The 22,818-nt window shown below is 46.3% G+C and overlaps 1 protein-coding gene across 1 annotated transcript in view; it reads right to left on the reverse strand.

Annotated features, from left to right (window-relative positions):
• Positions 1-9,505, reverse strand: part of DSG2 (desmoglein 2) — a 46,123-nt gene extending 36,618 nt beyond the window's left edge. The window contains exons 1-2 of the mRNA XM_066579642.1: positions 9,440-9,505; positions 9,049-9,176 (exon numbers count right to left, since the gene is read on the reverse strand). Coding sequence (XP_066435739.1) covers positions 9,049-9,176; positions 9,440-9,461 — 150 coding nt within the window. The 5' untranslated portion in view covers positions 9,462-9,505. The remainder of the gene's footprint in view (positions 1-9,048; positions 9,177-9,439) is intronic.
• Between the last annotated feature and the right edge of the window lie 13,313 nt (positions 9,506-22,818).

A 22,818-nucleotide genomic window follows, 5' to 3' on the forward strand; every position in this document is an offset into this window, starting at 1 on the left:
TAAAGCAATACCAGCACTCTTTGTGGGGTGTGAGGTCAGGCAGATAACGTATTAACCAATGGGTATATCAATATGACAGGCGTGTGCCTATGACCGCCCAGAATATGGACATAACCTTTGTGATATTGCAGAGTATATCCTATCCTCTATCAGAGTTTTAACATTTGAGTCCCATCTTCCTCCTATTAAATAAGACACTTGCATCTGAGAAGGTGCTGTCCATTTATTAGGCAATGCGCTACTAATACAAAGGATCTTCTCAGTTTGCACTATGAATTTCTTGCTATCCAGTTGCTGAGACCTCAAAGTTAAGCAAACCGCTACCGACCATGTATATTTCCTGAAGAGAATACACTGGAGGAGCCCTACAGTCCTAATCAACAGTCATCAACAACCACAAGTTCAACATAAAGGTGTTACCCACGACTCATTAGCAACAGGTTCTCTTCAAAAGAGGTAGTGCATCTAAACTTAAGTCCCGTTTAGACATACAGATTATCATTGACGACCAAAAATGCATGATAATCATTACGTCTGAATGCGAGCCATCATGCACCTTTGTTCATCGTTCAGTTTCAGCCAGCATAAATATTGCCGGCTCGCTCACTAATTGCAGCATGTCCTTTCTTTGGCCATTCGCTCGGAACGCCTCGCCCATCGTTTTCAATTTGGCCGGCAAAGAATCGAATACTGTGTGGGATTCATGCGAGTGCGATGAAATACAAGGTTTCCCATTTAAAACACCATGGGAAACACCTGCCGAACTTAGAGAACGATGAGCCCTATCAGTAGCGCACGCTGTGTTCTCAGCGGAATACCGCTCATACTATTGTTTCAGCTGGTATCCCGCTTGGAGAACACAGCCGGAGTATGACTGCAGCTGTGTTCTGCATATCTCACTCGGAGTGCTCAGCTGTCTACGAACTGAGCGCTCTGAGAGGACAACAGCTGTATGCAAAAGATAGTGGTCCCGCTTGTCTTCTGCATACAGTGTGCACCTTCATTTACACACTTATACAAAGTAATCACTCAAAACTGTCACTGAGATGTCTTTTGAGCGATAATCGTTGTCTAAATGGGCCTTAAGACAGGTTCATTCAGATGCAGCAGACTTTTTGCTGAAATTTTTGTAACTGAAAATCAGTTACAATCATCTTGATTTCCACAAGTGGCATGCTGTGCTTTTACTGCAACAGATTTGCATTTGGAAAATCTGCAGTATTTTACAGTTGTAGTCCGTAGCGGGGGAATCCCTTCATCTTCTTTTGCCGGCCAGCTCGCATAGTCTCCCATAGGAGTCTAGGGACACTCCTGCACTTTACACACCAAAGATAGGTCAGGACTAGAGATGAGCGAACGTACTCGTTTCGAGTAATTACTCGATCGAGCACCGCGATTTTCGAGTACTTCCATACTTGGGTGAAAAGATTCGGGGGGCGCCGGGGGGAGGCGTGGCGGAGCGGGGGTAGCAGCGGGGAACAAGGGGGAGCCCTCTCTCTCTCTCTCCCCCCCACCCCCCGCTGCAACCCCCCACATCTTTTCGCCCGAGTACGGAAGTACTCGAAAATCGCGGCGCTCAGGCGAAAAAGGGGCGTGGCCGAGTAGGTTCGCTCATCTCTAGTCAGGACCTATATTTTGGCGTAGCAGAGAATTTCAGTTGCTGAATTTCAGTCACTGATGTCCAATTTTTTTTTTTTAGGTGCAATTCTTTTTTGCGTGGCCAAAATTCCTTCATCTGAATCTTTCCACAGGAAACTATTGGCTTTAATAGCTGTGCTTTTTTTGCGCATTCAAGTTAGCTGCACAAATTCCCTCATGTAAATAAGCCCTCAGGCCACTTACACACATGGGTTCACAAAACGCTGTGTTCGAAATCACGCCATTTTACTGTTATTTTGAGTGGTGTTTTTGAACGCATGCCACGGTCTTTGACCACGATTTTTTTTAACACACCCCATCATTGTGATGGGTGATGAGGTGCGTTAAAAAAAGCAAAAACTCACAAAAAAATAAAATAGACATCACTCAAAAATCATGGCGTTAAAAACACTGTGTTCAAGCGCAGGTCTGCGAGGCCCCATTGAACTCAATAGAATCGCTGTACCACAATTAGCACGGTGTTCAGTGTGAGAGCGCCCTAGGCAAGTTTCACATGAGCATATAGTCATACGTCCGTAATATGAATTCATGATACAGATGTGTTACAGAAGAAGCTGCAACCATGTTATTAGTATTTTATCATTGTTTGATCTGTATTTGCCACATATGAATCCGTATTCGTCTATGGCCACTCTCACATAAGTGTTTGCCTGTGTGTTTACTGTGTGTGAATAAATACACTGATTTGTATTAACTCCGTATTATGGTCTGTAAAACATTGAGTACATACGGAGTAAAGGATGCTTCTATGAAAGTTATAAATTCAATTCACGACTATCTGTTGGGCAATGTTAGATTATGATAAGCAACAGCTGAAGTAGAAAGATTTTCCTAAAAGTTGCGATCAGAGAGGCGATAGTGAAAGCTTTATAGAAAGATGTAAACATGACGGAAGTTCAAGTGCAAAATAGACAAACACAAATGGCTAAAACTCCTATGAGAATGTACTGGAGGACCAGAAATAACAGGATGTAAAGAATAAGGCTCTTTTCACGGTTTTCCATCCAGCTCAGATTCCATCTCGGTTATTCATTAGAGATGAGCAAGCGTACTCGGTAAGGACAGAAACTCGAGCGAGTATCGTCCTTACCGAGTACCTGCCTGCTTGCCCGCAAAGATTCGGGTGTCGGCGGGGAACCAGGGGGGGGGGGGGGGTCGGCGATCTGTTCACCATTTTGCATGGTTCTTTGCGTTACCCAGAAAACACCACGGGGAGGTAAACATGCGGCGTTTCCTTTATATAAAATGACATCAGGAAGTGAAAGAATTAGATTTCGTACGTAACATGTGGACGCTAATTCTTTTGCGCTTAGAATTGAACAATTGAGTTGGGACCCATTAACTTTTCCTATTTATGACATCATCAATGCCCGTTCCAAATTTCATGTTTCTATGACACCAAGAAGTGAGAGAATTAGATTCCGTACGTAAAATTTGGACGCTAGTTCTTTTGCGCTAGAATTGAATAATCGAGTTGGGACCCATTAACTTTTCCTATTTATGACATATTCAATGCTTATGGCAAATTTCATGTTTCTATGACATTGGGAAGTGAGAGATTTAGATTATGTACGTAAAATTTGGACACTAATTCTTTTGCGCATAGAATTGAATAATGGAGTTGGGACCCATTAGCTTTTCCTATTTATGACATAATCAATGCTCGTGCCAAATTTCACGTTTCTATGACACCGGAAAGTGAGAAAAATACATTCTGTACGTAAAATGTGGACGCTCATTCTTTTGCGCATAGAATTGAATAATCGAGTTGGGACCCATTAGCTTTTCCCACTTATGACATATTCAATGCTCGTGCCAAATTTAAAGTTTCTATGACATTGGGAAGTGAGAGATTTAAATTATGCACGTTAAATTTCGACGCTAATTCTTTTGCGCTAGAATTGAATAATCGACTTGGGACCCAATTACTTTTCCTATTTTGGAGATAATCTATGTTTGTGCCAAAATTTATGTTTCTATGACATCGGGAAGTTGGAGAACTTTCGATTAGGATAGAGATAGAGATAGAGATAGAGATAGAGATAGAGAGAGAGATAGAGAGAGAGATAGAGAGAGAGATAGAGAGAGAGAGATAGAGAGAGAGAGATAGAGAGAGAGAGATAGAGAGAGAGAGATAGAGAGAGAGAGATAGAGAGAGATAGAGAGAGATAGAGAGAGATAGAGAGAGATAGAGAGAGATAGAGAGAGATAGAGAGAGATAGAGAGAGATAGAGAGAGATAGAGAGAGATAGAGAGAGATAGAGAGAGATAGAGAGAGATAGAGAGAGATAGAGAGAGATAGAGAGAGATAGAGAGAGATAGAGAGAGATAGAGAGAGATAGAGAGAGATAGAGAGAGATAGAGAGAGATAGAGAGAGATAGAGAGATGCTTCCTGCTCTCTGAAACGCGTTGCACCCATGTTTTACCTGTATCCTGTATATATTGACTGTACCGAACTTTTGTGAGCTTGGACTCTAAAAAGACGCTAGTGTGAACGATCGATCGCTCAGTGTAAAAGCGCCCCAAGTCTCTTCTATGTACATTGATTGTAACCTGAGTTTTACTCTGACCCCATTTGACTCCTGGAGTTTTGGGATTTATTTTCATTAAGAGACTGACAGGGATAGAAACTATTTTAAAGGGTACCTGCTGGTACATTTAAGTCTCATAAACTCTTATGGGGCTCATAGCTGAGGTTATGAGAGCTCCAAGGAGTAGCTTTTATACTCTCTGGATTCCCCGTTTCAGCACTGTACCTCAGAGAATCCAATGTGCGCACACAGCATGACTCTTTTCAGACGGTTCTGTGTGCACGCTCTCTCATGGAGATCAATGAGATGAGAAAGTGCAAACAGAGCCATGTCACAATGTGTGTGAGACTTATTGGGGGCACAGTGCTGGAATGGGAGTAGAAAAAGCAGCTCCTTGGAGCCCCAAAGGTGCTGACAGGTTCTTTTTAAAGGGGGCCAAGGAGGTCTCCGACTCATACATTGATTCCACCCAGATTCCGTCTGGGCTCCTATCCCTGCAGTATTTAGCATAAAAAAACGGAAAATATAGTACAATGTATTGGAGCGTTCCCTCGAGGCATCACCGATAGTCCTAATCAACAACTGTTACAAGCCTGGGAACTTTAGAGGGGATTAAACATGCAGCTCTTGTACAGTTCTTTGGGTGGATCCAGGAGTGGATCCACAAGCTGCATGTGTATAGGCGGCCTAATGCACACAGGCAAGTTTTTGCTGCGGAATCCGCGGTGGGCGTTTGCCCGCGGATTCCGCAGCAATGTCTGTCCATAGGTTGCAATGTAAAAGTGATTGTTCCACACACGTGAGTGGAAATCAACTGTGATTTCTGCTCGCAGAGCGGGAAAAAAAAACAACCCAAAAAAACAATATAAAATCGCAGCATGCTCCATTTCAGAGCGTTTTACACATGGACACCTTCCATTGAAGTCATTGTACGCTGTCTGATCTGTAACCTATCCGGAATGACAAATCGGAAAGGTCCCGGATTTCGCGTCATCGCCTAGTGACAGCACAGGGAAATCTGTACTGCTCATCGCTTGGCACATCCATAGTACAGAAGAAAGACGACACGGACAGGTACGCAGGTTGGCCGGGCACGGGCGGATTCTGTGCGTGTTGTGTGCATTTGGCCTAAGGGCAGTTTCACATGACTGTATTCTAGTCAGTATTTTGCATCAGTATTTGTAAGCCAAAACTAGGAGTGAAACAAACAGAGAACGGTATAATGAAAACATTTGCATGACTTCCGTGTTTTGGACTCAATCCTGGTTTTGGTTTACAAATATTGATGCAAAATAAAATACACTGCCGTGTGAAAGTGGCTTCATGCTTCCTTCTCAAAGGCTTTTTGTGGCGCTTTCTCCCTAATAAGACCGCCTGCAGACGGCCAGGTCAGATCCCGCTGTGAGAATTCTCGCAGCGGGATGCGGACCCATGCCCCTGCACAGCCCTGTGGCTCACCCGCTCCCGGCGTCTTCCATCGCCTGCTATGCGCCGGCTGCCGACCAGCCGGCGCATGCGCAGAGCGGAGCCAACACGGCACTACTGACATTTCTGTGCGGGCCTCTGCGAGACCCACACAGAAATAGGACATGCTGCACTTTGTTTTCTGCATGGGGTTTCACGCGGACACATTGCGGCTGTGTGCATAGGATTGCATTTTGCAATGCAACCCTAGGTAGGCGGGCACGAGTGGAAATTCTGCAGGAAATCCCGCTACAGAATTTCTGCCCGTGTGCAGGGGGCCTTAAACACAAAAAAGACAGTGATTTTTCAAGGGATACATGCTTTTTATTAAGGAGTGTTTGGGTGGCATTTTTTCCCTCTTTTTTAAACATACATGCATTTTTTCTGGCTTTTTAACATATAGTGAAGATTGTGGGAAAATGTTGGAAAACTAACCATAATATGGGGCCACTGTAAATTCCAGCTCCCCTGTCATAAAATCATATACTCACCTTTCCCTGCTGTGTCCTGCCCCGCAACATCGTCCATGCTCCTGTTGTTGGTTTACAGACTGCAGTCCAGCCTGTTTGCAGGACGTTACAGGCTGCTGCAGCTAGTGACAAGGCTCAGCGCTTGATCGTTGGGCTTAGTTATTGGCTGCAGCAGCCTGTGATGTCCCATAAATAGGCTGAGGTATCCTGTAAATGTGACATCATAGGGGAGACCTGAACCAGCAGCATGGGACATAGCAGGGAGCGAGAAGAAGTTAGTATAGGACTCTTTGTTGTTAAATGGCAGGGCGAGTTGGGTTTTATGGAAAAAAAAAAGGATCTTGGACAACCGCTTAAAGATAACAGACACCTCAGTATACTTACCTTGTCAATTCTTCAATGTTTTCTTGCTATTGCTGTTTACATCCCCAATCATATCTCTGTTTACACTCTTGAGTGATGACATATCATCCATAGGGGCAAGATGTGACCCATGCAAAGCAGTCACAGCCAGCTATAGTGATGTCACTATGAGTGAAATGTCACCGCAGCAAGCCCACTCACCCCAACAATGTCAGTGAGGAAATAGTAAAGAAATTTGTTTTTTTTTAATTTTTGAAAAATCCCTTTTAAGTATTAAAAAAAAAAGATGCTTTTAAAAGGTTTTCCACATTTCTTTTAATATGCTCGCTCACACTGCACTGTCCACAGCAAGTCGGTAATGCCCTCGCATTTCTGATGATGCACCATTTCACCATGCGAACGGTACGCATATAGATTGTACCGTCACGGCCCTCTCCTGTCGCACTGACATCCAGTATACAGGTCATATAAGCTAGCAGATGAAACTTCTAGCCCTGCATACAGGAAGTCACAAATGATGTTCTGATTAGCTGGGCTGCAGGGAAGACATTGCCTACAGAACTCACAGGTACATACAAGTATGTTAACACTGCAGCAGCCAATGTAAACATAGACTGTCCATGAGGATGGGAGCAGCAGGCCATTAGGAGGGGACCAATGGTTTTCTTATGGAGCATAAAAACCGTTTAATGTTCAGTAGTAAAACACCTGAGTCGGAATAGGCACGGAGACATGGAAAAAAACCCCAGAAAAAATAGACCATCTTTAAAAACTAAAAGCTTTGTTTTTAATCGGTAGTATATATTGAGGGAATATATATATTATCTGATAAGTGAACCAGCCTTGCATTGATCTCTGAACTTGAAGCATGTACCTTCCTGCACAAATGGCAGGGAGACAATTTATTTTCTTTATTTATATACAGGGTAGGGCCGGATTCACATGAGCGTACTTTTACACGCAATATGCAGAGAATAGAACCCATTGATTTCAATGGGTTCATTCACATTGCAGCATTCTGCGTTTGTCGCACAAAAAAAAAAAAAAAAAAAAAAAAAAGCATGTTCTATCTTTCTGTGTATTTACACACCAAAGGTTCTCACAGAAGTCAATGCGGGGTGAGCAAATGCATGCCCGATATGCAAACACAAGCGTGGAACACTGTGTAATTCAGCTGGAAAAACACTATTGGAACCAATTTGCTCATTTGTTTGCTGCGCACAAGTAAACCTGCCCTGCGCACAGAAAAAGTGCAGTAAAATATGCAAGTACATGCGCAAAACGCAGCGCTAAGGTAGATACAATTGTGCTTACGCTCGTGTGAAGCCAGCCTTAGCTAATTTTAATTTCCCCAGTTCAGAGGCCTCTGGATGGCATTCTGCTGCTCAAAATGAGATGAAATTCAGTCAACGGCTGCTTCAAACAATGTGCTTGCCATGTGGGAAAAAGAAATATTGCAAAAAAGGTCACCAATAGGTGGCGCTGTAATATGAAAACTCTACTACAAATAAATCCCCCTTGGCTTTCAATAATGCTCTCTATTCACAAAACCATGTTTTCAACCTCGAACACAGTAAGTCGTTACAACATGCCAACGAATACTGTTCTTCAGATCTGACAGGTAGACCTGGTTTGCTACAGCGCCACCTATCGGTGATTAATTTTACAAAATGTTTTTTTCAAAAATGGCAAGTGCCTTGTGTGAAGTGGCCATTGTCCAAATTTTGCGTGATTTGGATAAGCAGAACACCCTCCAGAGGCCAGTTGGGGGCGTTTAATTTAGCGAACTCCAAACATTCCTATCTGGACACATAGTAGCCCAGATATTGTGTAAATAGACGTGATGCAGTGTATAATAAAAGTAAAGAAACAAACAACACAGGAGAATAGCTGAACAGCACAGCCAGTAAAGAAGAGACTACAAAGTATCAGCGCTCTTACGGCCTTTGTTTCCTGGCATTCCTTGCATTTTTCACAGGAAGCAACAGCGATTAATGACAAAACAGTATCAATGCAGAGACTAGAGACTGCACAGACCTCCAAGGACGTCAGGGCCAGAGCTGCATACACAGAAATACTGAGAAAAGGTCATTATTAGGGTCTGCTATCAATATTACTAGGTATGTGGCTGCCAAGAGAATCCTAGTAAGGTTATGGACAGAATGGTCAGAAGATTATTAGTTGGATCTGACAATCCTGATCTACTATATAATCTGCTGAGAAAAACAAGATAGATATTTTCCATGTTCCTGCCTTAACTATATCTAGAGGTCAGTCTGATGGGGGGGGATGGGGGTAGTCCAAGGACTTATGATACAATAGGATGGTGCCCATAACTTTTTACAGCCACAGTAAGAGCCAAGTCCACAGCTGAATGTACAGTAGATATGTGAGAACTAGGGAGCAGGGTGCAGGCATGGCAGCCATCACACTGAATGATACATTGTATAACTTTACCATCTGCAAAGAACAGACACAAGATCAAGTGTGAAACTACTACTCCCAGCATGCCCTGACAGCCACCTGGCTGGTGACAGGGTGAGATCTAGTGGGCACTTACCATCAGCAGTAACATCAGGCCTCCTCCTGTAGGTGTCCGCTTCATTCTCAGCTCCTCTGAAGGTGAGAGTCCAGGTCCAGGTGCCGTGAGGAGTCCGGCACAGTGCACAGACGAAAATGGAGCCCTGTCTGTTAGAGGAAGAAAGGTGTAGTGACTGTAGGGGGCAGGGAGCAGAGAGGAGGCGGGGCAGCAGTGGCCGGGACCGGCTCTTCCCCCCCACCCCACTGTGCTACAGGTAACAGTCCCCTCCCAGCCTGATGTCATGCATGTCGTATCACAGGTGTGTCACACTGGAGGGGCTCAGCACTGTAGTGCTATCTGCAGGGCAAGAATAATTCATGACGGCTGCTGTGTGATCAGTAGATCAAAGTCCATCCCTGCAGTGCTATACCTGGTGCCAGGTGTGCCTCCATGGAAGGTGTGCCTCACCTCTGCAGGGTGGGCAGCAGAGAAACATGAGCATGATAAAACACCTATCTATATAAGAAGAGAAATGATTAGAATACTCATGAATTAGAAATGATTAGAAATGATTAGAAATGATGAAAATACACAAAATAATACATTCTGATGATGATGATGATGATGAAAATAGATATGTATAATACTAATAGTAAATAATTCTAAAAATGGTGAACCTACACATGTTTAATAATGAGAATACACATGCAATATTATAGTATATTATAATGTGATGATACACATGTATAATAGTAATCACAATAATAATACACAAGTCTAATTATTATATAACAGTGATGATGGTGGTGAAAATACACATGTATACCAGTAATCACAATACCTGGCTCCGTAGCCTATGAGCGCTCACTGGAATGTATCCACCTTCCAACTACCATCTACGACATCTTTCCCCCTTTCCCCCCCTTTTTTTCCTTCTCTCTGTCTGTTGTGGATTTTCTGCTTCTTTTTATACTTAAAATGTTGCTCCAGTTATGAGTGTCTGACATTTTTGGTAATAATGTATCTTGTATAGAGATGAGCGAACGTACTCGTCCGAGCTTGATGCTCGGGCGAATATTAGGGTGTTCGGGATGCTCGTTACTCTTAACGAGCACCACGCGCTGTTCGGGTTACTTTCAGTTTCCTCTCTGAGACGTTAGCGCGCTTTTCTGGCCAATTGAAAGACAGGGAAGGCATTACAACTTCCCCCTGTGAGGTTCAAGCCCTATACCACCCCCCTGCAGTGAGTGGCTGGGGAGATCAGATGTCACCCGAGTATAAAAGTCGGCCCCTCCCGCGGCTCGCCTCAGATGCCTTGTGAGTTAGCTGAGGGAAAGTGCTGCTGCTGGTGCTGCTGTAGGGAGAGTGTTAGTAGTGAGTGTAGGCTTCAAGAACCCCAACGGTCCTTCTCAGGGCCACATCTATCCGTGTGCAGTACTGTGGAGGGTGCTGTTAGCAGTGCTGCACAATTTTTTTTTTTCAAAATCGGCTGTCTGCAGAGCATTGCGCCCTGCAGTAATAGTCCAGGGACAGAAGTGGTGGTTAGGCAGGGAGAGTGTTAGGAGTGAGTGTAGGCTTCAAGAACCCCAACGGTCCTTCTTAGGGCCACATTTAACCGTGTGCAGTACTGTGCAGGCTGCTGTTAGCAGTGTTGCATATTTTTTTTTTTCAAAATCGGCTGTGCAGAGCATTGCGCCCTGCAGTAATACTACAGGGACAGAATTTTGTAGGCAGGGCCAGAAGACATATATTATTGATTGAATATATGCAGTGGGCCTTTTCTTTTAAAAAAAAAGGGAAAAATTCTATGTGCCCTGCCTCTGTCAGTCCTCAGCGTTCTGTGTACGTGTGTGGTGGGTGGAGATAGTAAACAAATCATACGCAGCCAGCTACGTTTAACAGCAGGCTTGCGCCAATTTATTTCCTGCCTTCCTGGGAAAAATCACCGCTCTGCTGCACTTCATATAACTGCATTTCTGTGGAACAGATTTCTTATCTGATTGAATATAGTCAGTGGGCCTTTTCTTTTAAAAAAAAGGGAAAAATTCTATGTGCCCTGCCTCTGTCAGTCCTCAGCGTTCTGGGTACGTGTGTGGTGGGTGCAGAACGTTAACAAAAAACATACGCAGCCAGCTACATTTAACAGCAGGCTTGCGCCAATTTCTTTCCTGCCTGGGAAAAATCACCGCTCTGCTGTAGTTAATAACTCTGCAACCCTGCAGTTCTGTGACACATTTGCAGGGCCAGAAGACATATATTATTGATTGAATATACGCAGTGGGCCTTTTCTTTACCAAAAAAAAGGGAAACATTCTATTTGGCCTGCCTCTGACAGTCCTCAGCGTTCTGGGTACGTGTGTGCTGGGTGCAGAACGTTAACAAAAAACATACGCAGCCAGCTACGTTTAACAGCAGGCTTGCGCCAATTTCTTTCCTGCCTGGGAAATCAAATCACTGTTAATACACCATGCTGAGGGGTAGGGGTAGGCCTATAGGATGTGGACGCGGGCGAGGACGCGGAGGCCCAAGTCAGGGTGTGGGCACAGGCCGAGCCAGTGCGGTGGCCAGGGGTAGAGGCAGGGCCAGACCGAATAATCCACCAACTGTTTCCCAAAGCGCCCCCTCGCGCCATGCCACCCTGCAGAGGTCAAGGTGCTCTACGGTGTGGCAGTTTTTCACAGAGATGCCTGACGACCGACGAACAGTGGTGTGCAACCTTTGTCGCGCCAAGATCAGCTGGGGAGGCATCACCAACAGCATGCGCAGGCATATGATGGCCAAGCACCCCAGAAGGTGGGACGATGCGCGTTCACCGCCTCCGGTTTGCACCACTGCCTCTCCCCCTGTGCCCCAACCTGCCACTGAGATCCAACCCCCCTCTGAGGACACAGGCACTACTGTCTCCTGGCCTGCACCCACACCCTCACCTCCGCTGTCCTCGGCCCCATCCAGCAATGTCTCTCAGCGTAGCGTCCAGACGTCGCTAGCGCCACAGTTTGAGCGCAAGCGCAAGTACGACGCCACGCACACGCACGCTCAAGCGTTAAACGTGCACATTGCAAAATTGATCAGCCTAGAGATGCTGCCGTATAGGCTTGTGGAAACGGAGGCTTTCAAAAGCATGATGGCGGCGGCGGCCCCGCGCTACTCGGTTCCCAGTCGCCACTACTTTTCCCGATGTGCCGTCCCAGGCCTGCACGACCATGTCTCCCGCAACATTGTACGCGCCCTCACCAACGCGGTTACTGCCAAGGTCCACTTAACAACAGACACGTGGACAAGCACAGGCGGGCAGGGCCACTATATCTCCCTGACGGCACATTGGGTGAATTTAGTGCAGGCTGGGACAGAGTCAGAGCCTGGGACCGCTCACGTCCTACCCACCCCCCGAATTGCGTGCCCCAGCTCGGTGGTGGTATCTGTGGCGGTGTATGCTTTCTCCACTAAACCACCCTCCTCCTCCTACGCAACCTCTGTCTCGCAATCAAGATGTGTCAGCAGCAGCACGTCGCCAGCAGTCGGTGTCATGCGGCGTGGCAGCACAGCGGTGGGCAAGCGTCAGCAGGCCGTGCTGAAACTACTCAGCTTAGGAGAGAAGAGGCACACGGCCCACGAACTGCTGCAGGGTCTGACAGAGCAGACTGACCGCTGGCTTGCGCCGCTGAGCCTCCAACCGGGCATGGTCATGTGTGACAACGGCCGTAAGCTGGTGGCGGCTCTGCAGCTCGGCAGCCTCACGCACGTGCCATGCCTGGCCCATGTCTTTTATTTGGTGGTTCAGCACTTTCTGAAAAGCTACCCCCACTTGTCATACCTGCTCGGAAAGGTGCGCCAGCTCTGCGCACATTTCCGCAAATCACACACGCACGCTGCCACCCTGCGGACCCTGCAACATCGGTTTAATCTGCCAGTGCACCGACTGCTGTGCGACGTGCCCACACAGTGGAACTCTACGCTCCACATGTTGGCCAGACTCTATGAGCAGCGTAGAGCTATAGTGGAATACCAACTCCAACTTGCGCGGCGCAGTGGGAGTCAGCCTCCTCAATTATTTACAGAAGAGTGGGCCTGGTTGGCAGCCATCTGCCAGGTCCTTGGAAAGTTTGAGGAGTCTACCCAGGTGGTGAGCGGCGATGCTGCAATCATTAGCGTCACCATTCCTCTGCTATGCATCTTGAGAAGTTCCCTGCAAAGCATAAAGGCAGACGCTTTGCGCTCGGAAACAGAGCCGGGGGAAGACAGTATGTCGCTGGATAGTCAGAGCACCCGCCTGTCTATATCTCAGCGCGTTCAGGAGGAGGAGGAGGAGGAGCATGAGGAGGATGAGGAGGAGGGGGAAGAGACATCTTGGCCCACTGCTGACGGTACCCATGCTGCTTGCCTGTCATCCTTTCAGCATGTATGGCCTGAGGAGGAGGAGGAGGAGGAGGATCCTGAAAGTGATCTTCCTAGTGAAGACAGCCATGTGTTGCATACAGGTACCCTGGCACACATGGCTGACTTCATGTTAGGATGACTTTCTCGTGACCCTCGCGTTACACGCATTCTGGCCACTACGGATTACTGGGTGTACACACTGCTCGATCCACGGTATAAGGAGAGCCTTTGCACTCTCATTCCCGAAGAGGAAAGGGGTTCGAGAATGATGCTATACCACAGGGCGCTGGTGGACAAACTGATGGTAAACTTCCCATCCGACAGCGCTAGTGGCAGAAGGCGCAGTTCCGAGGGCCAGGTAGCAGGGGAGGCGCAGAGATCAGGCAGCATGTACAGCGCAGGCAGGGGAACATTCTCCAAGGCCTTTGCCAGCTTTATGGCTCCCCATCAAGACTGTGTCACCGGTCCCCAGTCAAGGCTGAGTTGGCGGGAGCACTGTAAAAGGATGGTGAGGGAGTACGTAGCCGATTGCAGCACCGTCCTCGGTGACGCCTCTGCCCCCTACAACTACTGGGTGTTGAAGCTGGACACGTGGCCTGAACTCGCGCTGTATGCCCTGGAGGTGCTTGCTTGTCCTGCGGCTAGCGTCTTGTCAGAGAGCGTGTTTAGTGCGGCTGGGGGAATCATCACGGATAAGCGTACCCACCTGTCAACCGACAGTGCCGACAGGCTAACACTCATCAAGATGAACAAAGCCTGGATTTCCCCAGACTTCTCTTCTCCACCAGCGGACAGCAGCGATACGTAAGCAATACGTAGGCTGCACCCGCGGATGGAAGCATCGTTCTCTCTCACCATCCAAAACGGGGACATTTCTGCTTCATCAATCTGTGTATAATATTCCTCCTCCTCCTCCTGCTCCTCCTCCTGAAACCTCACGTAATCACGCCGAACGGGCAATTTTTCTTAGGGCCACAAGGCTCAGTCATATAATTTTTCTAAACAATTTTTATATGTTTCAATGCTCTTAAAAGCGTTGAAACTTTAACTTGAACCAATTTTTCGTTAAACTGGGCTGCCTCCAGGCCTAGTTACCACTTAAGCCACATTAACCAAAGCGATTAATGGGTTTCACCTGCCATCTTGGCTGGCCATGGCCAATTTTTTGGATGTACATTAGTACTGTTGATACAGCAATTTTTGTGGTCCCTCGCCTATAGTGTAATCAAATGAATTTTTAGCCCACCTGCATTACAGCTGACGTTACATCCGCTGTGTTGGGCAATGCAATGGGATATATTTATGTACCGCCGGTGGCTTCCGGGCACCCACCCATGCTGTGGGTCCACAGAGAATTATAAATGCATCTGTTTCCACTTCTAAAGAACCCCAGTCAGACTGGGGCATGCAGTGTGGGCCGAAGCCCACCTGCATTAAGCACAACATTACTACCTCAGCTGTGTTGGGCAATGCAATGGGATATTTTTATGTACCGCCGGTGGGTTCCAGGGAGCCACCCATGCTGTCGGTCCACAGGGACTTCACAATAGGGAGTTGTACCTGCCTGTGTCTATGAATTAAAAACCGCGGTCTGACTGGGGCATGCAGACACCTTGACAGAATGAATAGTGTGTGGCACATAGGTTCCCCATTGCTATGCCCACGTGTGCAGCTCCTGATGGCGGTGGCACAGGATTCTATTTCTCATTGCTTCTGTACAGCATTGTGGGCTATCGCCCCGCCCCTTTTAAAGAGGGTCGCTGTCTAGCCGTGCCAACCCTCTGCAGTGTGTGCCTGCTTTTCCTGTGGCAGACGCACTTATAAATAGACATGAGGGTGGCGTGGCATGAGGGCAGCTGAAGGCTGCGCAGGGACAGTTTGGTGTGCGCTGTGGACACTGGGTCGTGCAGGGGGGGTTGGGCAGCATGTAACCCAGGAGAAGTGGCAGCGGAGTGTCATGCAGGCAGTGATTGTGCTTTGTTGGAGGTAGTGTGGTGCTTAGCTAAGGTATGCATTGCTAATGAGGGCTTTTCAGAAGTAAAAGTTGTTGGGGGGGGGGGGCCCACTCTTGCTGGTATTGTGGCTTAATAGTGGGACCTGTGAACTTGAGATGCAGCCCAACATGTAGCCCCTCGCCTGCCCTATCCGTTGCTGTGTCGTTCCCATCACTTTCTTGAATTGCCCAGATTTTCACACATGAAAACCTTAGCGAGCATCGGCGATATACAAAAATGCTCGGGTCGCCCATTGACTTCAATGGGGTTCGTTATTCGAAACGAACCCTCGAGCATCGCGATCATTTCGTCCCGAGTAACGAGCACCCGAGCATTTTGGTGCTCGCTCATCTCTAATCTTGTACTGTTTCATTGCTTTATTTGGCCTTGTATGAACATGCTAGGTCACATTCATGCAGGTGTATTTGAGCGCGCAAAATTTATGTGCGCGATATGCAGAGAATAGAAACAATTGATTTCAATGGGTCCGTGTTCGTTAACATGTGCGCATTTTTCCTGTACATTTCAGTTGTGCAAGAAACCCCCCCCCCCCCCGTAGTACACTCTATTTTCCTGTGCATTTGTGCACAAAAAATCCCCATAAAAGTCAATGGAAAGGCGCAAATGCGTGCAAAAATGCTAGGAGGTGCATGAAACACTGCATAATTGTGCAGGAAAAAGAACACGTCTAGAACTCATTAGACTAATTAGCCATTTCACTAGGTGCATATTTTTTTTGCCCTGTGAAGACGCACAGGCCTAGCGCATTGAAAAAGTACAGTAAAATACGCTAAAAAGCATTTTTTATTCTGCAAAAATACGACGCTCGTGTGTGCCTAAATACGCATATACTTGTGTGAATCGGACCTTCTACACTGTTTCTAGCCATGTTATGCTATTTACTGGATTGTTTCATAAAAGTGACTGAACCATAATAATAATATTACAGAAATCTAATTATCAAAATACCAACGACCACCTGTCTGTGAGTGATGAGTGACTGTGTTAGTTACATGTGATGATGTCACCATCATGTGAGCAGTCACCGAGGCTCTGAGCTTTGCCCCTGATCACATGACGGTGACATCATCACAGGTCCTTCATCCCTGTGCACTGAATGAGGGATTACAGGTGGACCACATCCCCCACAAACCCCTGCAGCCTCAGTTGCTATGGAAACATCAGTACTCAGTCTGGCAGTTTGTAGCTGGTTTTGTGACAGCTAGACACCTATGTGGAGACTGCAATAAATGACACCTCCTAAATGTCCACATACATAGCTGGCGGTGCATGTTGAGCAACAACATTATTGAAGCATAGTTCTTCACCACGATCTTCACATCTGAATGTGCTATCATGTCATCTCAAGTGCTAATGCCACCAACACTAGTCCAGCCTTCATCTGAATGTGAACCGTTGTCCAGCATTGAAACAAACTCGCTGTCCTACAGCATGTTACCACAGAGGGTTCAACGCCACAGTGAAGCTAATCCAGTTTACATGATACAGCGGCAAGCCACAATTTCACCTCAGTGAGCAGCTGAAGTTCATAAAACACATGCAGCTTATATGCTAAAGCAACGAACGAACATGTCTCCTCAGCAGGCAGCTGAAGTTTGTAAATCACATTCAGCTTATATGCAAAAGCAACAAGCAAACATGTCTTCTCAGTGAGCTGCTGAAGTTCGTAAATCACATACAGCTCATATGTGAAAGCAACGAGCCAACATGTCTCCTCAGCGAGCTGCTGAAGTTTGTAAATTACATGCTGCTAATCAGATGCGTAACTTGAAGCTCCTGGGCCCCAATGCAAAACCTGTAACAGGGCCCCCAACTATAATGCTTTATTCATAGTACTGGGCTTATTATATACAGAAGAGAGGCCTCATGGGCCCCCTAAGGCTCCTGGGCCTGGGGGCAACCGCATCCCCTGCATCCTCTATAGTTACGCCACTGCTGCTAATATGTTAAAGCAACGAGCCAACATGTCTCCCCAGCAAGCAGTTAAAGTTCAGAAACACTGGTAATAGTAATAATATAATGATGATGATGATGATGATGAAAATACACATGTATAACAGTAATCACAATAATATTAACAATACAGGTCTAATTCTAATAATATAATGATGATACACATGCGTTATAGTAATAATCAAAATAATAAGGTACAATAATATAATGATGATGATTATGAAAATATGCATGAATGTAAGGGCTCTCTCACTTGAGTGTATGTTACCATGTATTAAGTGTGTGGGCTTTGTGTGTGTAGTAAATCATACCAATCTTCACATTGACCTTCACTTGCGGTTCTCACACATAGCGCACAAAATTTGTGCATATACGTCAAGATAGTGTGTGGGGATTGTCTGCACACTTGCTGTGTACTCCCACATGGAAGATGTGCAAGGTATGCTCCAAAAAAAAACAAAAAAAACACTTGTGTGAGAAAGTCCTAATGTAAGCAGGTATTCTGATTAGCTCTTCATTACCATAATCTCTGCATCATAGCCTGTACCATACATCCTAAAAGGCCCTTTTGCACACAACGATTATCGCTCAAAATTCGCTCAAAAGCCATCTTTTGAGCGATAATTCTTATGTGTAAATGTGCGCCCATCGTGCACTTACTATGTCCATTTGCACTATGTCCATATGCACTTTTTGTCCATCGCTGAGTTCAGGTCAGCATGAAATCTATTGTTGCTGATTAGACGGACCGCATGCTGTGTTCTCCATGGGCAGCGCTGATAACAGCTGATAACATTCTTTAACAGCTTTTAACAGATGCTGGAGAACAATAGGAAAGTATTTAGAGAACAGACCACTCACTCTTCTCTAAATACATTGACATGAAGTACTAAAGGGCTGAATAGTACCTATTGTGAGACACGGGAAAAACCAGGGTGTGATGTGATCTCCAGCAAAGGTAGTTGCTGTAGATGTTTTTGTAAAACATGTTTGGGCCTGTTTTTTTTTTGTAATGGATGGTAGGCTCGGTAGTGGGGCTGTCCATTCCACTCCCTCCACTCCAAGTCCTATGGTATAGTGGCCAGCTGCTCAGGTGAGGAGGCTGTACAATTAGCTGGTCCATAAAATTTGCAAGGCTGTAGACAGAGAGAGGCCAGGTGCAGCTAAGTATGCTGGAAGCTGCTGGTCTCAAGAGATGCTGGGTTCCTGACCAAGGTCAAAAGAAACTGGTCTTTGCGCAAAATGCTTTATGTCCATGCGGCTGCAACTAGCCGTAATGTATAATCAGGGAATGACTTTGTTTAGCTAGTGCTGGAGAAGCAGGATTTTGTTTATGCCTAAAGCTAAGGCCGCCTGCACACGAGCGGAAATCCCGCCGCGGGATTTCCCGCGGGATTTCCGCCGCTGAAAGTCTGCATAGGAGTGCATTACAATACGCACTCCTATGCAGACGGCCGCGGTTTGGCCGCGCGAAATCTCGCGCGGCAAACAAACCGCGGCATGTCCAATTTTTGTGCGGGGCACGCAGAGCCTCCCACAGCTACGTCACTCACCCGGCCGCCGGCTCCGGTCTGCGCATGCGCCGGCTGCCAAGCAGCCGGCACATGAAAGAGCTGGGGCCACCGTGCGCGGGTGAGTACGCGCTCGTTCCTGCAGGCGCTCGGGTCGGATCGCGCGGCGAGAATTCTCGCTGCAGGATCCGACCCGCTCGTCTGCAGGCGGCCTAAAGGTTGTATTTTGTGAACTTTTTAATAAACGCAGGCCAAGCCTGTATTGGACTATACCTGTGTCTGGGTCTCTGACTGTCATTCACACTGCAATCCCATGCTCTACCTGAGCTGACTCTCCCACACTATGCAATATGATCGCTCAAAACTGTCAGTTTCTGACAAATTTTGAGCGATCATCTGTGTGCGTAAAGGCACCATTAGGGTTCATTAACTCAGGTATCTTTAGTTTCGGTCCATGAATACCCTGCATATTTCACAGACCCAAACTGTGCATATTCAATGCATATTCTGACCTTTTTGCTGTTTTTTTTTGCATATGTAATTTCCTCAGGATAGGCCACCAATAGTAGATTGTTAGGAGTCAGCTGCTCAGAACCCCCTGGTGATCAGATGTTTGCCGCCCCGAAGAGCTGCTGACTGGAGCTGATTTCTGCTAGAAGCAGAAAGACTGCATTTATCCAGTTATTACATGTGGACCCCAACACTCCGGGAGCCCATGGTTCATCCACGTACATGAAGGAGGAGATAAATGTCTGACTGCTGGGGGGGGGGTCTGATGACTGTGACCTCCAGCAATCCTCACATCTGCATTCTCCATGTAAATGGAGAGCCGGTCTTCATGTGTGACCATTACTCCACTCATCTCGATGGAATGGAGTGAAATCGATGCGCATGGCAATCTTCCTGCATCACACAGAAGTGAATGGGGTGGTTCTCATTAATGCACACACCACTCCATTCATATGGGGAACTTGAAGTTAACAGATGTCGGGAGTGTTGGGAGTCTCAACAATTGGACCCAGCAATCAGACATTTATTTCTTATCCTGTAGGAAATCCCCTTTAAGGTGGGGCTCAAATGAGTGTTTGGTAAAACGCTTGTATAAGGCAACGTTTTACCGCTGTTTGAGCCTGGGGTGAGAAGGCATATTGTCGCGTATGGCAGCAATATTGCATATGCATGACAGCGTATCTCACACATGCTGTAATGCACAGTCTTCCTGGTTTCATTTATTTCTTTTATCTGACGCATAGCGATGTTGCGTATAAACGCTGGACATACGCAATGTAATTAAGTATTACAGCATTTAATAAACGCCCATAGAGAACAATAGGACTCTATCGCATGTAATATGTGGTGAAATAGAACATGATGTGTTCTTTTTTTTTTTCTTCATTCACTTTTATTGCAACAATTGGAAAGTGTTACAATTTGCACCAAAGTTACGCTAAAGCACAACTTCTGTGCATATTTGAGTTGCAGCTGCATTGCATTATAGCCTTTATAGATCCTTACTCCTGTCACTTTACATGGACATTATGTGTCTGAGAGACTGATCAGTGATGGTCTTTATAAATTTCTGTTTTGCACTTAGTATATGTCACATGTGTCACACTCAACCGAATATCATTTATTTTCTTACACCTAAGCGGTGAGTCATGAGCAGAGGTTATTGCTATATTATAGACTCAAAATTATAGTAATAACCTCAGTTCATTACTCAAGAAACAATTGTACCACGCACAGGTGGAAGAAAAGAAATGATATTCAGATGCCTTTAAATATTGCTAATTATCATCCTATTACAATAGCCGATATTGGGCCTGAACCTTCCTCCTAATGCTTTGTCACCTGAAGTTCTGCGAGTCCTGGATTGCCTGGGTAGCCTTTGGTAGTGCGTTCCAGAGGACCGGTGCTGCTCTGGAGAAGTCTTGGAGGCGGGAATGAGAAGTTCGAATTAAAGGGGCGCTCAGTCTGGTTTCATTAGCAGAGCGGAGAGCCCGGGCTAGGTGATGGATTGAGATGAGGGAGGCAATATAGGGTGGCGCTGTACTGTGGAGGGCTTTGTGGATGATTGCAACGTGTTGCAATAATCGAACCGTGAGTGGATGAGGGCAACAGTAAGCGTTTTTAGCGTGTCCACAGTGAGAAAAGAGCGGATTCTTGTGATGTTCTTGAGGTGCAGTTGACATGTTCAGGCGAGAGATTGGATGTAGGGGGTAAATGATAGATCAGAGTCGAATATGACCCCAAGGCAGTGGGCATGTTGTCTAGGAGTTATGGTGGCGCCACACACTGAGATGGAGATGTCAAGATGAGGTTGATTAGTGGAGGGTGGAAATACCAGTAAGTCAGTTTTAGAGAGGTTAAGTTTTAGGTAGAGAGAGGACATGGTGTTAGAGACAGCGGACAGACAGTCGGTGATGTTTTGGAGGAAAGGTGCAGAGATGTCATGGGAAGAGGTGTATAGCTCTTATCTAAAGGATGCTTAGGCCAATCTCACACATCCGTTTTTAACTGCGATTGCTGTGGCTTTTTAACGCTGCGGTATTCGTGGTATAACGCTCCCATAGATTTCAATGGAGCCTCAAAGACACATACTCGAATGCGGCACTTTCTAGCACCGTGATTTTTGAGCGCTGTCCGCTCTATTATTCAGCGTTTAGCGCACTTCATCTCCTATCACAATGATAGGTTGCACTAAAACCCGCTGTCAGGGGTAGGAACCTGCCTCCAAAAGAGAAGCAACATTGCAGCAAAGCGCTGCAATCTAAATTGCAGCAGTTGCCATCAGCATGTGTGTGAGTGGCCTTGAGGCCCATTTAGACACAACGATTCTCGTTTAAAATTCCCTCAAAAACAATCTTTTGAGTGATAATCGTTGCATGTAAATATGCCCATCTTTCAGTTTTCTGCCGCAGGATGGATGTCAGTTCGGCTTGAAATCTGTTGTTCAGCACAACAGCTGATAAGACAAACCACACGCTGTGTTCTGCCTGGGGGCCGCTGAAAACAGCTAATTGCATTGTCTCATCTGTTTTCATCTGTCAGCCCCGCTGGCAGAACAAAGAGAATTTATTCAGAAAACAGCGGTTGGTCCTCTGAATAAATTCAGCTCCCAGTGGCTCACAAGCTGTTAATTGGTAGTAATAGGCATTAGTACCAATTAGTAGATTATGCAAAATGATCGCTCAAAAGTAGAGATGAGCGAACGTACTCATTTTGAGTAATTACTCGATCGAGCACCGCGATTTTCGAGTACTTCAGTACTCTGGTGAAAAGATTCGGGGGGCGCCGGGGGGCGGGGGGAGGCGTTGCGGCGCGGGGGGTAGCAGCGGGGAAGAGGGGGGAGCCCTCTCTCTCTCCCTCTCCCCCCCACTCCCCGCTGCAACCCCGCACTCACCCACAGCGCCCCTGAATCTTTTCGCCCGAGTACGGAAGTACTCGAAAATCGCGGTACTCGGGCGAAAAAGGGGAGTGGCCAAGTACGCTCGCTCATCTCTACTCAAAAGCTATCTTTAGACAAGAGGATTAATGGGGGGATTTATTGACATAAGATGGTAATACACATTAAATGTATATCAGCTGAACCGACTAACCATCTATATATATGTATAGGGGGCCTCCATGACTCTCCCTTGACAATAGATGCTAGGGGAAATAGGGATCAGGTTGTTGGGCTTTCACTGCCTGATCCTTTTGTTCTCGGGATGATAGCCACCTCCAGAGTGGTCAGAAAGAATCTTTCTCCCCTCCCCATTAAGAACACATCCACAGTTGGCTGAATATAGCATGCATGTGTCTGGGTGGATTGAGGAGATAGTTGTAATTTTTCCTTCTTGCAGCCGTAGAAGAATTTGCTTCTCTTTCTAAAATATTGCTACTAACTTTACCCTGTCAGCATTCTGTTTTCTTAAGGAGTCTCAAACTGTGTAAACCTTTGTCTGATACTC

This window comes from Eleutherodactylus coqui, chromosome 9 (genome assembly GCF_035609145.1).
Source record: "Eleutherodactylus coqui strain aEleCoq1 chromosome 9, aEleCoq1.hap1, whole genome shotgun sequence".
Classification (NCBI taxonomy): domain Eukaryota; kingdom Metazoa; phylum Chordata; class Amphibia; order Anura; family Eleutherodactylidae; genus Eleutherodactylus; species Eleutherodactylus coqui.